At 37.8% G+C, this 16,724-nt stretch overlaps 1 protein-coding gene across 11 annotated transcripts in view; it reads right to left on the reverse strand.

The window, feature by feature from the left end:
* Zeb1 (zinc finger E-box binding homeobox 1) overlaps positions 1-16,724 on the reverse strand; it is a 149,942-nt gene that overhangs the window by 42,809 nt on the left and 90,409 nt on the right. For 10 of the 11 annotated variants that reach the window (XM_051205660.1, XM_051205651.1, XM_051205658.1 and 7 more), the window contains one exon: positions 6,880-7,080. The exons of the other annotated variant lie outside the window; for it this stretch is intronic. In XM_051205660.1, the coding sequence (XP_051061617.1) occupies positions 6,880-6,970 (91 nt within the window). In that variant the 5' untranslated portion in view covers positions 6,971-7,080. The remainder of the gene's footprint in view (positions 1-6,879; positions 7,081-16,724) is intronic. 11 annotated transcript variants of the gene reach the window in all.

Genomic DNA, 16,724 nt, shown 5'->3' on the forward strand with positions numbered 1-16,724 from the left:
AATCTTGACTCTCCAGGAAGTTCCTCTGCCCTGCTCAGCAAGATGATGGGATGCTTTGTTGCCAGTTGCCTAGTCTACCACCACTGTTAGGGGGATGGGATGTTTCTCTTCAGTGAGAATAGAAGACATAGCTTCCTACTGGGGAGCCTGTAGTTTCTTCTATGGTATTTGGCTACAGATAAACAGTTACTATCTGAAAGTTTTCTATCCACATGACTGTTGCTTTCCTGAATTTTGGCCAGAGAGAGCTTGAACTATTGTGTCATGTGTGTAACTGTGGAGGTTTTGGACCAGGCTTCTCCAGCACACAGTTTATATGAGAAAGAGTGAACAGAAAGTCCAAGCACTCCACTGCTATGTGACCATTTGGCTTCTTCAGGTTTCTTTTTACTTTTTAGAGACATTTTAAATGTTCATTTTGTATGAAACACACACACACACACACACACACACACGCTTAGCAGGAAGAACAGAGAAAAATGTCTATTTCATTCTTCCAGAAGCAGAGATTTCTATAGTTTTTTTTTTTTTAAAAAAAAATAGTTGATAAGCGATTGAATGATTATCTTATTTTACTAGTTTTTAAATATTTTAGATCTTGAGCTAAGAAAACTTAATATTTTTAGTGGCTGTATTCTCTGTTCATGTTTCAGGAAGATAAACACTGCAGGGGGTTTTACATAGCTCATATTTTATAAGTGTACTACAAAGGTCAGACAGAATGTCACACAATTAAAGATGAATATAGTAATTTAAACAGTGTACTGTCTAAACAGTGTCAGGTAAGAATGACACAGAACTCTAGCTCTCAAAATGAAAGGCAAAGCAAAGAAGGGAAAACCCGTTTTTCTTGAGATCAATGATGTCAAATTTAAAAGGAGAATGTCTTAAGGTACTCATTGTAGACATCTCTTCAGCATGTAGATGTACTGGGTGTCAGTGGGGAGACAGAGATCTCGCTAACTCACAGTCCCTGCCTTTCAGAAGTTGTTCAGTGGGACAGAGTGATCAATAATCCAATCACAAAGCATCTGTGGATACTGTAGGTGGTGCAGCATCCACTGTGTTAGGGAGTGCAGGTGTAAGAGGGGGTGTCAAAAAGGAAGAGGAGGGTCTGCAAGCAGAGGTGGCAAGACATGGGCAGAGTTAGAGAAAAAAAGAGTAAGGGACAAGAGTGGTAATAAGGTCCCGTTGGGGAGGGATGAGTATAAGGTGCTATCATTCACACTCAAATTCAAATGTAGCCAGGAGCTGCAGGAATGAGTGTGATCTCTTCCAGAAAGTACCAAGTTCAAGATCTGAAGACACCCAAACCCAGGCCACAAGTCTCCACACAAAGCACTTGCCCTCCTGTTCTTGGTTTCAAGCCATGCTCATAGTTAAGGCATTTTTACCATACTAGCTTAAGTTCCTGGTCAGTGTCATTTAATACTGGTGTGTTTGATCACTGAGTGACTGTGATCTTTGAGGAACAGTGAAAACTGATAGATGGGCAAATGCCATCTACTGTGTATTTCCACTTCTGGCCTTCTGCTGTAAACTTCAGATAAAAACATTTAATTTCCAACCAGAGAATTTTTTATGGGATAACTTGAAAGTAATACAAGCAAGTAAACATAGAATAAACATCAAACCACATTAAAAAACAAATCAAAAACGACCCCCCTAAAACCCTAAGCACCAGCTGCCAGATCACTTCACTAATGAATAGAAAAATAAACAAAAACTGGTCTCATATCCATTTTTGATATTATTATATATGGATGGAATGTAACTCTAGAATAACTGGGTATTTAACATGGGTTTCTATTATATTATTTTTGAAGAGAGATTAAAAACTAGTTGAGTGACTGTATTAAAAAGTTGTTGCAGGACTGGGATGGTAGCTCAGTGGTAGATCACTTGCCTCACATGTAGGATGCTGCAGGTTCAATCCCCAGCACTGCTAAACAAAACAACAGCATCGCCTAGGCAACTACTAACTTGAAATAGCTTAACAAAAAGCAGTTTAGAGAAGAAAGCTACAGCTGAGTTCCACCTGTCCTTGGTCCTGTTCAGCAAATACTCCAGAAGACACCAGGGAAGCAGACAGGAAGAATGACAGAATCAGGAAAAAACAAAACTCAAGGGTGGTTAAGACAGTTCTGAGGGCAAACACTGTGTGAGCAGGAACTGAATTCAAACCCTCAGCACCTATGTAAAAGCTGGATGCAGTGGCAGGCCTGAAACCCCAGCACTGATGGGTAAGGAGGAGAGACACAAGGATTCCGAGCTCAGTGTCAGCAGCCCCAGCAACCAGTGAGGTCTACCTTCAGTGAGACTCAAGATAAGGTGGCAAACAATAAAGGAAGACATCAGATCCCATTTCTGTCTTCCACATGTATGCTCCACACCCATATGAGCACCCGCACATATACTGACCATCATGGATGAATACGCACATGAAAAATAAAACAAAACTATGTAACTTTGATGCCAACAAGCTTGAGAGCAATGAATATAGCATTATTCATTTTCTTTCAAATTTTAATAAATAGTGGAGATGGGATCATCTTAAGCTTTTTTCTTTCTCAAAACATCCTTTGAAAACACAATCAGGATTCTATACCTTCTTGCCTTCTTTCTAGCCATTATCCTGACTCAAGCTACTGCTCTTGATCTGCATTTATGCTGCCACCTTCCTTCCTATTTCCAGACTGGTGACACAGCATCTACAGCAAGCAACAGCACTAATCTATCTGTATTCTCCCCGTACCTCCTTCTGCAAAGTACTTCTAATAATTCTAAGATCTTTAGATGTTATGGGATTTCATTACCACTCTGGCTTTATTGCCTTTAATGTCTTTCTGCTTCTTAGCCTCTGGCTGTTCCTGTCACAACAGGTGAGAGATTACAGTGATACCCTGCAGCTATAGTGTATGGCATGAAGTCAAAGAAGGATCCTTCACTATTGTGTTTTTTCCCAAACTCACACCCCTGGTCTAATTATAAGAAAAATCAGACAAACCCAAACTAAGAGATGCTCTACAAGACACCTGACCAGTTCTACTCAACACAGTTAGTCATGGGACACAAAGGATGACTGTGACCCTGTTATACAGCAGAGACGATGAAGGGATACAGCAACTACATGCAAGGTGACACATTAGAAGGAGCCCTGGAACATTAGTAAAATTGAAATAAAGTCAAGAGGTAAGTTAAAACTATTCTGTTCCGTGTTCTTTACTCACTGTGGTGTCCTTTAATATGCTACCACTCAAAGTTTACACTCTCTTCTTGTCATATACACCTAATTTTACTACATAGTTTTTACTGATATATGGAGATAACTTTAAATTCAGTTTACTACTTTGTTTTATAGTACCGGGGGATTACCACAGGTAAGTCCTTTACCACTGAGCTATATCCCCAGCAGTTTATTATTTTGTCTTCAAAAAAAAAAAAAAAAAAAAAAAAAAAAAAAAAAACAGGCAAATTACTTTACTCACTCTAATATCTACTTACCTGTAGATTTATTATGTATTTAGTATGTAACTGTAACTGTATCATTTGTAAATTATATCTTTTCCCATTCATTCACATTCCTACCTCTATTGACTTTCTAGTCTTCTACAGTGAAGAACACCTCAACAAAAGGTTGACAAAGCAATGACAATGGACATCCTTAATTTGTTTCTAGTCACAAAGATATGCTCACTATTCCCAAGGTGTTTACTTTTATGAGATCCACTAAATTTTACTAAACATTTTCCTTTTTGTTGAGACAGTATTTGATTATTCTGAAGTTTATTACAGTGACAATTAAAAACTCCCTCAAAGGTTACCCTGATATAGCATTTCACAATATGTACATGCACATATTTCTTCTCATTTTTGAAAATTTGTAAAATTATTCAAGTTTTTCATGCACATATATTGAGTAGCTAATATTTAGTCTGGGATGTTGGTATCTGTGTTTGGACTCAGTATTTTCTTTTATTTGGTTCTAGATATGACAGTCCATTTAAAGAGGTGGGTGATCAAGTTTCTGAAGAACTTAGGCCTGAGACTACAATGTTTATGTCCTTGGATGTTTAGTAGGACTCACTAATGCCATGTGCATCAATGAGACTAAAGGTTCCAGGCAGGAAACACACACTAATATACAGAACAGCTTACTGCTATTTCTTTTTGTGTTCAGGTCTATACATTTTAACCATAGGCTCATGTAAGGCCTTTTGCAATCAGTTCTATCATTGTCCTAAGTCCCCAGGGCTAGTCAACTGTTACCATACCCTCTCCCAGGTCCTCACAACCAAACATATGTTACTTATTAAAGGGTTTCCATATTAGGGTGTCAAATGCAACCATTGCAGAATGTAACCTTGGAAATGGATTTCCTTCACTCAGAATAATGCTCTGGATTTCTGTCTAACTAGATGCCCATGCCAACCTTTGTTGTATCATAATGTTCCAGGCTGCACAACAGTCTCCTTACTTTCCATCTGTGAAGGAAGGTGGGTTTTTGATATTTAATTTTAGGTGTTATGGTGATTTTCTATGGAAGGCTGGTATGTTGCTACACAGGGTGTGGTGGTTTACACAGATGGCTGATTTTCTACCTAAATGATGGAGTGTTGAAGGCATTTGTGGTTATAATATTGCTGTTTCTTCCTTCAGCTCTATTACTTGCATCAGATACATGTTAACATGTTTTCAAAAAATTTAAATACCTCATTTAGTGAGTATGCACTTGCACATATGCCTCAGTTTGTGTAGAACACAACTTCTGGAGTTGGTCTCTTTTTCCACCACATGGGTCCTGGGGATTGAATTTATGGTCAGGCCATCTCGCTGCCCCTGCTAACATTTTTTGTAAATGTACTCTATCATTAAGTGATGGCTTTCTTTGTCTGTGGTAATAATGCTTAATTTACATTCTATTATTCTCTCTGAATACCATTCTTATGGGGAATTTTTCTATTCTATCTCTTTGAGCCTGTGTCCTCAAAGCTAAAATGACTCTTTTGTGTAATTGGAATAAAAAAAATTCAGTATAATCACCTATAACTTCTGATTAGAGTTCAACTCACTCACACGGAATCACTGATAAAGAACTTTTGACAATGCTGTTTTGTTATCCACTCCTGCTGTTTTGTGGTTCCTTTGTTCTTGTTGTCTGCCTTTGTTGTTGGATGTTGTCATCCCAATCCGGTATTTTGATTTTTTTTGTTTCATGTTATCTTCTGTAAGTTTTTTTTTCTTTTTTTTCTGTATGAGTACCATATTTCTTACAGTGTGTGTTTAGGGAAATTTTTATCTCTTTGTTTCTAAATGATAGCTTTGCTGGGTATAGTATCTTGGTTGACAATGTTTCTCTTGGTTGGCATGGTAGAGTACATTATCCCACTTTTACCTTTAAAAAGAAGTTTCTGCTCAGAAGTGTTATAGCCTTGTGAAGTTCCCCTTTACTGTAGTGAGTAATTTTTCTTTTCGTGCTTTTAACCTCCTCTCTGCATGTGGCTCTCTTTTGACAATTAGGTCTCCTAGAACAGTGCTCTGCTCACTTAGCTCACTGCAGCAGGCGTCCACTGTGCATTCTCTCCCACTTCCTTGTGTGAAGTTGCACTGGCATGACTGAGCTGTGCTTCTACAATCAGACATCATGTCTGTATCAATTCTGAGACGTTCTTGGCATTTACTGCTTCAGATTACTGTTGCTGTTTATCCTCTGCTTTCCTGCAATTTACACATGCCTTAGACTTTGATGTCTGCCAACCTGTTATATGTGTGTTTGATTTTCACTTTGTGTGTAATTTTTCTCTACCTTATTTATTCTCTCTTCGATTCTCTTGACTTGCCATTAAATTCATTTTGTGTTCTTAGCACTTAATTTTTAAAATTTTAGAAATATTATTTTTTTTACCATACTTCATTTACTAAATGTGTTTTTAGATCATTTTGTACACATATGTAATACATATACACCGTTCTTTAATACTCTTTAATCACTCCTACCAGCTCCCTTCCTACCCACGAATACATCTTTCACATATCTGTCTATTCATTCTATTTTGTGGTCACTGAGATCAACTGGGCTATCTGTATGCTCATAGGGTTGGAGCTAATCATTTATTATATCTGCAGCTTTAAACAAATGGAGCATTTCATAATCAGAATAGTTCAGTTAACTTTTGCTTCCTTTGCTTTCTCATGTTCCTGTCTACTTACTAAACTATTGCGAGATCTCTGTAGCACCAGGATGAAGGTGTATGCTTAATGGTCATGGTTGTTTGCACACCTATACTTTAAATTCAAACATGGCCTAAGATATTTTATGTTACCACTCACCAATGTGAATTGGGGCTCAAAACCATGCATAAGAGTTAAGTATGGAACCACTTCTCAGATAATCCTCCACTTCCTAATGCCTAGCCTAGCCAACTTTATTTGCTAACTTTGGCAGGGCACAGACAGTCGGGGTTGTTTTCTGTTCAGGGTTCTACTAAAAACACCCCCTAACACATCTTTGCTTGAGATTTTTGCATACTGCATTATTTTATAACATTAAAATATCATTTATTATTTTATAAATCCAGTGTTAATTTGGGTATCCCAATATGAAATTAAAGGTAGATATAAGCATTTCAACAATATGTGGAAAACTTAGCCCTGGTTAAAAAAAAAATCTACTAAATTCCATATATTTTAGGTAGTGTTCAAACAGTCAAAACAATATCATTCTGATTCAAAATCTACTTTTAAAAGTAGAACACCTAATATTGGCTAGTGTGCAGATAATTTTACTGTTTATTTAAAACTTTTATCCAATTTATCTTTCCATTTACTACGTCTTTAAAAGAGTAAAGAGAAGAGAGTCTTATAAGGAACTACACTCACCGTCATCTTGCCAGCAGTTCTTGGCACCGCCTTCCCTGTCGCTGCCTCCTGCTAACACTGTCTGGTCGGCTGGCAGCTCATCCTCGGGCATGCCACCTTCACAGTCAGCTGCATCTGTGATGCTTTCTTCTTCCACAATGTGGAGTTTGTCTTCATCATCGGAATCTGAATTTGCTTCTACCACAGTGTTATAATTTGTAACTGTAATACAAAGTAACAAATAATCAAAATTGGTATAAAATACAAATTAACTTAAAAATAGACTGCAATTCAATGATGTTTATAAAACCATAATTAGTAGGCAACTTGACAGCACATCTAGATACTAGATGGTCAGTGGCAAGTAATAGTATCTACACTTATTAAAATTCATATAATGCACAAATACTTTGCAAATATTAGTTGTATCAAATTCTTACAATTTTAAAACAAGTGTATGACATAGAGTTCTCCCAGTTACTGCGTATACCCCTGTTCTACACATAAGCAAGCCAGGAGAGAGAACGTACTGTCTCTGGCATGCAGCCAGCAGGTCATAGAGCCAGGATTTGGAACCCAACAGTCTGAGTCCATGTTCTGTGCTCTCAAGTCACGTTATACACACTCTTCATGTGCACTGAGACTACAGTGTACAGCACTACTATATACAATCAGGGACCGACTTTCCTGATAACACATTCTTCATCAGAGTTACTCTAAGAAAAGAACTGCTGTCAGTCACATGCACTGCAATTGCCCTATAGTGACTTTCAATGAATTTAATATCAGAATTATAAAGATAAACAATTGTTTTGAGTGGTTTTCATACTTTTGCAGAGCCTGTGAGATACAGAAGGGAATAACGTATTTCAAACAATCTAGCACAATTGAGGTTTTCCTCTGGAGTGTACAATAATCACTCTGGTGGCATTTAGTATCTAATGGTGTTCACTGAAAGATCTAGTTTCAACTATTTACCACATTGAGAGGAAAGGGGGAAGAGATGTTCAGATCTGTCTAGATAACTAACACAGTTTCTGCCCATTATTCTTCCCCTTGACTCTCAGTCAGCTAGCCATTCTTGAAAGAAAGTAACCGCCCAAATGCTTGACAACAGGCATCCATAGCCCTCTCCCCAAATAAGCGCACCCACATCCCACCCATATCCAACCACCCAGATATAAGCACACCACTGACCACATGAGGAAACACAATGGAAAGTGTAGTTGAGCGTGTAAAAGTGAGAGCAAATAACCAAACCCCAGAATTGCTCATGTAGGCTGTAGCAAGATGCAGTTTGTTCAAAAAGCATACAATGTGCCCACGCAGAGCAGGAAGTTTTCACATTTTGGGTACGAAGAAACCACTGTTAGGTGTATTAGCTTGAATACATTTATCTAGATCTTTTTCTAAGAGAAAATGGTTTTCTCTCATTATAAAATGCATGCTCATCATAAAAAAATTAGAATTAAAACTCTCAAAGTAAGCAAAATAACCATTTTCTCTCAATTTACATTATAAAGATTAAAAACAGCCAAGTCTATTGCTTCAATTCACTAGGCACACGATATTGAACATTGTCACATTCCTTATCCTATTCAACCATAATAAAAACCCGATTTTGTTTGCATGATATCTACTATAAAAGCAACATACAGCATCATGTTCTACATGGAGAACTTTCCTTGTCAATATATATGAAACTCAATTTTTCCCTGGGGTTGGTCCAACAATTTTCTATTATGCAGATATATCCCCCAACCAAGCTTTTGCTAAAATTTACTTTGTTTTTGGTAGTAATCACTAACATCAAAATACTTTTTCTTTGCTGGTATGTTTTGGATTGTTCCCTAAAGGCTTATGTACTGATAGGCTGGGCACTGGGTGGCACTCTTTCAAAGGCTTTGGATATGGTTGAGGGTGGGTCATTCTTGATACCTTCTTGTTGTGCTCTTGGCTTCCTGTATACCATGAAGTGTATACCACTCTGCAGAAAGAAGGTTTGCCTAGATGCACAAGGTCAACCAGTGACTGGATGTTCTGGACTATTGAGTCAAATGTTTTTCATCCTTTGTTTCTGTCAGGAATTTGACCAAAGTGACATGTAAGCACAATATATAATGGCCCTCTCGTAAACAGATCAGACAGTTTGTTGGGTAGAATCGGAGGGAAGGGTGAGGAGTAAGGATTTGCTTAGTAGATAGTGTTCAATTGCCATTCTTCAAAGTGACTTTTTAACCATTCCTGAGATACTACCTGAGAAAGTCTGTTCAATATATCATTAAGGAAAAAAGTTCCTTTTTCTTTTTTAAGTAAAGATGGAAGCATAAAGAGGGGGTTCTTTGTGGCAAGCCATAGCGCATAGCTGGGATGCAACTATACACTATCAATAACACTAGACAGCAGAGTAAAGAGTATGGGAAGGGAGGAAGATGATTCTCATGGTGATGGCTCTCATGATGGGCACCTAAGCAACAACAAGTTGTAGCCATGTATGTGCACACATAGAATGGGGACTTTGTAAATGATAAACCAGGCTATTAACTTTCATCTTGCTTTTCAAGGGTTCCTTATCAGTAACCTTATAAATGATTTGTTTAAGGCATTTGATGGATATGTAAACAAGCTAGCTTTGATTAAGGTTCAGCCAGTTCTCAATTCCAATAATTTCTGGCTATGCTGGGGAGCTGGGCTGACTGCAGAGTTCTCATGAGTACACATGGACAACCGAGCTCCCTGCTCCTTGTTGAAGGGAAGCATGGGTACATTTTAGGGATTCCAAACTGGCTATTGGTTCATGTGGCCTTAGACTTTAATGAAGTAATACTACACTTTAGCATTATCATAATCAAATTTGTTAATTGTAGGTGGCTTGGCCAACTCTAGATTATATATTTAATGTATAACTAGAGTGTTTTAGACTTTAGAAGCTTCCTCTAAATTTGGCTGTAGGGCCTAAGTGCATTATATTTAAGTATCTGCTTATATGTTTTATATTTTCAGACTACCTTTTATGCTAGACTGCAGAGTATTCATTCCAAAGGCTACTTATCATTTTCTAGGACCTTCCTGTTCCACAGGATGATCTGCCATTGTGATATGAAAGATAAGCTGAACAACAAAATACAGGAACAACATAAATGTAAGACTATAGATAATATTTTGTTATGTGGCATAAAACTGGAAAAACACCTGGACTTCCAAACTTTATTGCTTAAGGCAGGAAAAAAAAAAAAAGACCAACAACTGTTTTCCAAGTTTTTTCCCCCTATTTTCTATCTTTTGTTTCAATCATTCAGGAAAGAGAAATCAATCATTCTGATCACAGTTTAGATGATAGTCAACTTCCCCCATTTTCTGGATCTGTCTTTTAAAGGCTTGAGACTTGTTTCTGTAGCTCTGGTTGTCCTGGAACACACTCTGTAGACCAACTGGCCTCAAACTCACAGAGATCTCTTGTCTCTGCCTCCTGAGTGCTGGGAATAAAGGTGTGCGCCACCAGTGCGTGTAAAGCTTGTGGACTTCTACAGAGGATTTTCCTAAAGCATCACTGAAGCCCATAGAATTATGCAGACGCCCAGTCCATCTAGAGACTATTGCGAAAGTCTAGCATTAATCTTTGATTAAAATAAGAATGTTCAGTTGGTGAAAGAGGGGTATTCTTTCATACTTTCCACAACATAACACAGTCATTTGTAGCCTTGCTTCATAAAATGTAATGATATATTATTTATGATTTATTAAAGCTTTCCAGAAGATTCAGAAAGCAAAGTCAGCCAAGCCATAGAAGCCTTTAATCCTAGTAGCCAGAAACTAGGAGGTGGGGGTACACACCTTTAATTCTAGGGCTCAGGATTAAGAGGTAGACACTGATCTCTTGAATTCAAGGCCACCCAGGGATACACGAGATTGAATCAGTCTAAGAGTAACAAATCACACTCCTTTAATCCCCTAACTAGAGGGTTATAAAAGACAATGACAGGGTCTTCAGTATCAGTAAAGCATTCAGTCCCAGCCATGTTGAGGAGAGCTCAAGGGTCAACCCTTTCAGACTGAGGCAGAGGTAAGGATTAGTAGATATGCTTTGCTGTTCTGACCTTCAGCTTAAAGCTTCAATCCCAATATCTGTCTCTGGATCTTTTATTTTTCATGTTAAAATAAACTGTGTGTTAAATGTATGTGGGGTGGAGGGTCTTAAAAGATTTGACAACAATAAAGGGTTCTGAACCCAGAACAACCAAAAACTTATTTTACAATCAAATGCAGAATGAATCTGAGGTGCTCTGGGAAGCGGTCACCAAGCTGTATCACCACCTTCAGCACAGCATTGGTTGCAGACATACAACATGGCATGGCAGCGCACATGCTGCCCTGGAACACCTCAATTCACTAATATGCATTTAAACTACACCGCAGTACTTTAACTGTATCTACAAAGTTTCTTGCTTGTACAGAAACACAATACCATTATCCCTCAGCACATAAGTATCCATTCAGTATTATCTTTGGATTGTGCTGCATTATCTAATTTTTAAAATTGCCATTTGAGTTGCTAATCTGAGTTCACAAAAAATGGTTTTTGGCTTGATATTAGGAGTTTCCAACAGTTTCTGAAAGAGCCATATATGTACTTCTACTATTTTATATGTTTATGTGAAGTAGCATTCATCGAATCAATAATTATAAAGATCAAAATAATGATAAACTCTGAAAAACAGTGAAGATGTTATACATCCTACAATACTAAATTCTCAGATGAGATTTAACTTTCCTGGGGAGTGGGGGGAACAAGAATCTCAAGCTATTAGCAAGTTTTTGTCTTTAATATATAAGAAAACCATATGTATGCCAAAGAATTATTTTAAAATACATCTTTAATGACTTGTTTTCAGCAAATTCTAGATTTTCATTTCTAACGTGGTAGTTTGAGCAAGATGTGCCCCATAGGCTCAGACACTGATTATGTGTTCCTTAGTTGGCGGCTTGGAAAACTTTTGTGGAGGAACAGTCTTGCTGGAGGAAGTGTATTGCTGGGTAGATTGGTGTTGAGAGTTTAAAGCCTCATGCCACTTCCTGTTTGCTCTTTCTGTTCATGCTTGTAATAAGAGATGAGAGGTTTCAGCTTCCTGATCCAGACAAAAGCTGCCATGCCTCCCCACCATTATGGACGCTTATCACTCTGAAACTGTAACTCCAAGTAAATTCCCCCTTCTCTAAGTTGCTTTTGGTGATGGTGTTTTACCATAGCAACAGAAAGGTAACCAACATACCTACTTTCTATAGTAAAGGCTCATGTAAAAACATCCTAGGTTAAAAAAAGGGGGGGGGGTCACGAATGGAAACATTTATGAAGCCTTGGTATGTAGGGTATAATGATTCGATACAAATACACTGTATATGTATGATCAAGTCAGGGCTATTAGCAGGTTCATATCCTCGTCATATCACCTCCCTATTTTGTGAACCTTATAACTCCTCTCTAAGTCATTCTGAGGTAGACTGTTGTAGACTAGAACTGGCTTACTGTGCTACAGGGAGGTACAGTTACTTCCTCTCCTCCAAACATATTTTGGTACCCATAATCACCATTAAGAGAGGTATAGTTTCAGTTACAGGTGATCTTCCTGACTCTGAATTTAGTTAAAATAATGGATATTAAGAAAGCATTCTTTTTATCGCTACATGTGGTTAACAACTACTGACTTGTAGCTAGTTCTTGGTATTATTTAAGGGTCTTGTGTTTGCTGTGGCTGCTCCCACATCCCCCTCCTCTCCAAATCCTTAGTGTAACCCCAAGAAGCAGATACTATTGCATCTCTCTTTAGTCTACACATGACTAGAATAGATTAGAAACTTTCACAAAGCTGCAGAGCTGGACTCCAACGTCAGAGACTGTATTGTGCGGGGCACTTCCTCACTGGAGACTGTTGCATTAGTGACAGACACTCTTAAGTACATTTGCTTCTTCTCTGTCCTAGGGATTCTCAGCTCCACACCGAACAACTTGCTACCGAAACATTTTCAAATGGCAAAATAATTTTAACCACTGAATTTTATGATAATATAACAGTATACTATTGGGTAACATCATTAAAGCCAATAAACCTTTCAAATATGCCCGAATTACTTAGTTTCTTGCACACAGCACTGTAGCACTGTATGAACTACACCAATTAAAATTCTCTACAATCCCCCTTTCCTTAGATGATATGTGATGATAACGAAAATATTCAACAGATCCCATGCATATGGTTTCAGGATGGATCACAGGACCCTCAACCTCAGCCACTGCGCTGTCGCCTCAGTGCTTCATGAAGACTTTCACCACAGTGACTCACTGTGGACAGCGCAGCACTCAACTTGCCCAGAGGAAGCCACTTTGGGAGGCAGGAGAGGAAAGATTAACTTTGGAATCTTCAGTTCTTGTTAGAGGACACATGAGATGAGCTAAGGTCACGTTTCAACATATGCTTTCTTGTGCAAAGGCTTTCCTTTCCAGAGGTTTTTTAATTATGTGAGAACATTAAGATTATCCTACATCTTATCTATTCCCATTTAGCCCCTTAAAATACTCATCTCCAAGTCTTTCCTAGGAAAGTCTTACCAGTGAACCTTACAGACAAAGACTGCATCTAACAGGGCATCTCTGCATTCATCGGGCTAGCGTATGTTCATGGGGTAAAAGACTTAGAAAAGCTTTGAAGTGTTTTCCAGAGCCAACAGGTTCAGTTTTTAGAAGAATTTTTTACATGTGTTAGAATGATGCTGAGGACAACACAAATTTAGGCATTTGTACTATGAAGTAAAAGGCAGTGAAAATAACATTTACACATACATGACATACATTTACGTGTGTGTGTGATGTTTTAAAGACAGTGCCCAGGGTGCTGCCTTCAGTATAGCAGGCACAGACTCATTTGTAGGGTTGAATATGGGGCTATACTTTCTCAATAAAGAAACTAGACAGTGTAAGTAAATGATTTCAGAAAACAGGGTGTTGGGGGATCCTTCTAACAACCAGGCACAGCAAATAACCACACAGGAGAAAAAGGAGAGACCACATAATGGCCCACAGATTAGAGAAACATTCTGCAGATGTTTTGCATGAAAGATATACATACTAACTATATTGGTACATGATGAAAATATGACTTGACCTGGCTTTTTACTTCAATGAAAGACAATATTAACTTATTATCTACATACATTTCACTATATAATGATATAGTAGTATACATACTTAATGTAATACATAGGTAACCTGATAACGTACAAGGTATGTATTATTCAAGTTTAAAAGAAAAACAAAAATGGCATCAAACTAGGTTTAGAGTACTCATGTGCCAAGCACATGTTAGGTTAAATAACAGTAATGGTTTCGTCAGTTTGGTTTTAGTCACTCTGTATGTACTGTCCTTAATCAAGGGTATACATTCAATTAAACAGTAATCATAAAATATTTTTACATATTCAAGGTATCTTTTAAAACCTAACCCAAATGAAAATGAAAGACACTGGTTGTGAACTCTCCCTCAGAGGCCTCGTGGTTTTCACTGCCTTCGTACACAAGCAATTAGAATGAAAACTGATAGGCAAAGGCACAGGGTTGTCTCTCATTACATAAAAATACTAGAAATTCACAGGATTTGTCTTCAGCACTCTCTCAGTTCTTATTCTGGTCTCTTTTCATCCTCCACAAGTCCTCTACCTGAACTTCAAACACCTCCTTAAAGCTCTCACTCACACAAGAGATAATTTCAGCCAGAGTGGACTCAGCTCACAAGCACGAAGATCAAACAGTGAGAGCTGTGTCTCAAGACACTGAACTAACTCAATCCCAGAAACACGGACTGCACGCCACGAAGTGCTTGTGCTGAAATAATTCATACCAGTTTATCAATAACCAGTACTTTCTTCATAGCCAAACTGTCTTAAAAAAGGAATGATTTTAACTTACATGAACTGTGACTTATAGATTAGTATAGCAAACCCAAGAAAAGTATGAGATAGAATTGAAAATCAAACACAGACTTATTGAATAAAAACTGTACAGGCCATGTCCTGACTAATCAATGCAAAATTCCTTTTGTAAGGAGGATATAATGGTATAAGTGAACCACCAGCCTAGTTGATTGTGCAGAAAAACAAAAAACACAAACATTCAATATCAAAACACAGTGGGTATGCACGCATGCACGCGCGCGAGTGCACATACACACACGGATGAAAGAAGCAAGTGAAATTAAAGTAACTGTAATTACAAAGGAATTTAAGGTATTTTATAAATAAATGTTTTCATAAGTCTAAGCAAGTAAATTGATAACTTTTTCTAGGAAAATATAGATGATTATGGTTTTATAAAGGAGACAACACATACAGGCACTCCAGAATAAAACTGGGAAGTTGTCCAAAAGCTAACTAACTGTCCCCCAATTGCCAGTGCCTTCCCTGGAGGCTTTCTTCAAAGGCTAGATAGTTTTGACGCCTTTTGAGAGCACACAGAATGGCATCCCAGCCCTTCTCTGAGGCAGTGTAATTGTCATCTAAGCTCTGAAAATGACATTCAGGAATATCTCCTTCAACTGAAGTGCAGGTTACTTGTCACTAATTTATTAAAAGAATAAAGTAAACACTGCCCAACATCAGGAATAGATGAGACTTTATTAACACAGAAACAGAAAAAACTACTTCTATAAAGTGTGAAAGGCATTTGGAAAAATAATCTATCAACCTTGCTGGTTCAGCACAGGGAACAACACTGGCACTGGGGAGATGGCTGCATAGGTGCTTACTGAAAAAACAGAAGACCTGAGTTTGGATCCCAGGACCTAAGTAAAATGCTGGGCACGGCTGTGATTGCCTGATAGCACTGGGGAGGCAGAGAGAGGACAGAGAATAGGGTTGACTGGCTGTCAGCTTAGCTCTAGGTCCACTGAGAGACATTAACTCACGGGAATAAGGAGAGGACAGAGCAGGGCACTGACAGCCTCCTCTGGCCTGTATATATGTAGAGTTCTTGCATCTGCATGAACATGCATGAACATACTATAGTTATACACACACAAAGACACATACTTTCACACAAAATACAGTAACAAACTGAGCCAGTATCAGTGCATATATTTATGCACTAGAGATATTTATAAGATAAAAACACTGGCTGTCATTATTAACAATGTTCTAAAACAGTAAGTTAATTTTTAAAAAGAATAAATGAGAAATTATACTCAAATGAGAAAGTGAAATTTATTGTTTGTAAGTAGTATATTTCTGAAAATAATCAGAAAAACAGGACTAAATATTAGCATTAAGAAAAGTGGTAAACACTTGTGACTTAAATTGAAAAAATTAATAACCTTCTCATATGTCAACAACAACCAGATGAAGATACAATGGAAGAAAAAATTCCACTAATATGAACCACAAAAAAGACAGTCCATGAAGAAAAAACTTAAGGACAGAAATGTCTCACATTAAGGCCTTCAGCATTCCATTGAAAGCCAAAATAAATGAAAAGGTCCATCTTACTGGATAAGAATGATTTTATAATATAAATACATCTATTCTACCTAAAATATTCTGTAACAGCATAATTCTCTTGAAAACACAAAACCTGGCATATAAACCTGGCATATAGATGAGAAATATAAGTGATCTGGATCCAGAAACTCTAGAGTTCATCTAGAGGGAGAAAGCTCAGTTTCTGATTAGGTTACCTGGTTCAAACCACAGCCTTGCCACACCCTCCACATCACCTTGGAATGTGTCCTGGCCTTTGTACACCCTAGCTCCCTTCACTGTAAAATGGGGATATGTCTCTAGCATGATTACCATAGAGATGGAAACTATTATATACGCAAAACACT

Source organism: Phodopus roborovskii, unplaced genomic scaffold, assembly GCF_943737965.1.
Source record: "Phodopus roborovskii unplaced genomic scaffold, PHOROB, whole genome shotgun sequence".
Taxonomy (NCBI): domain Eukaryota; kingdom Metazoa; phylum Chordata; class Mammalia; order Rodentia; family Cricetidae; genus Phodopus; species Phodopus roborovskii.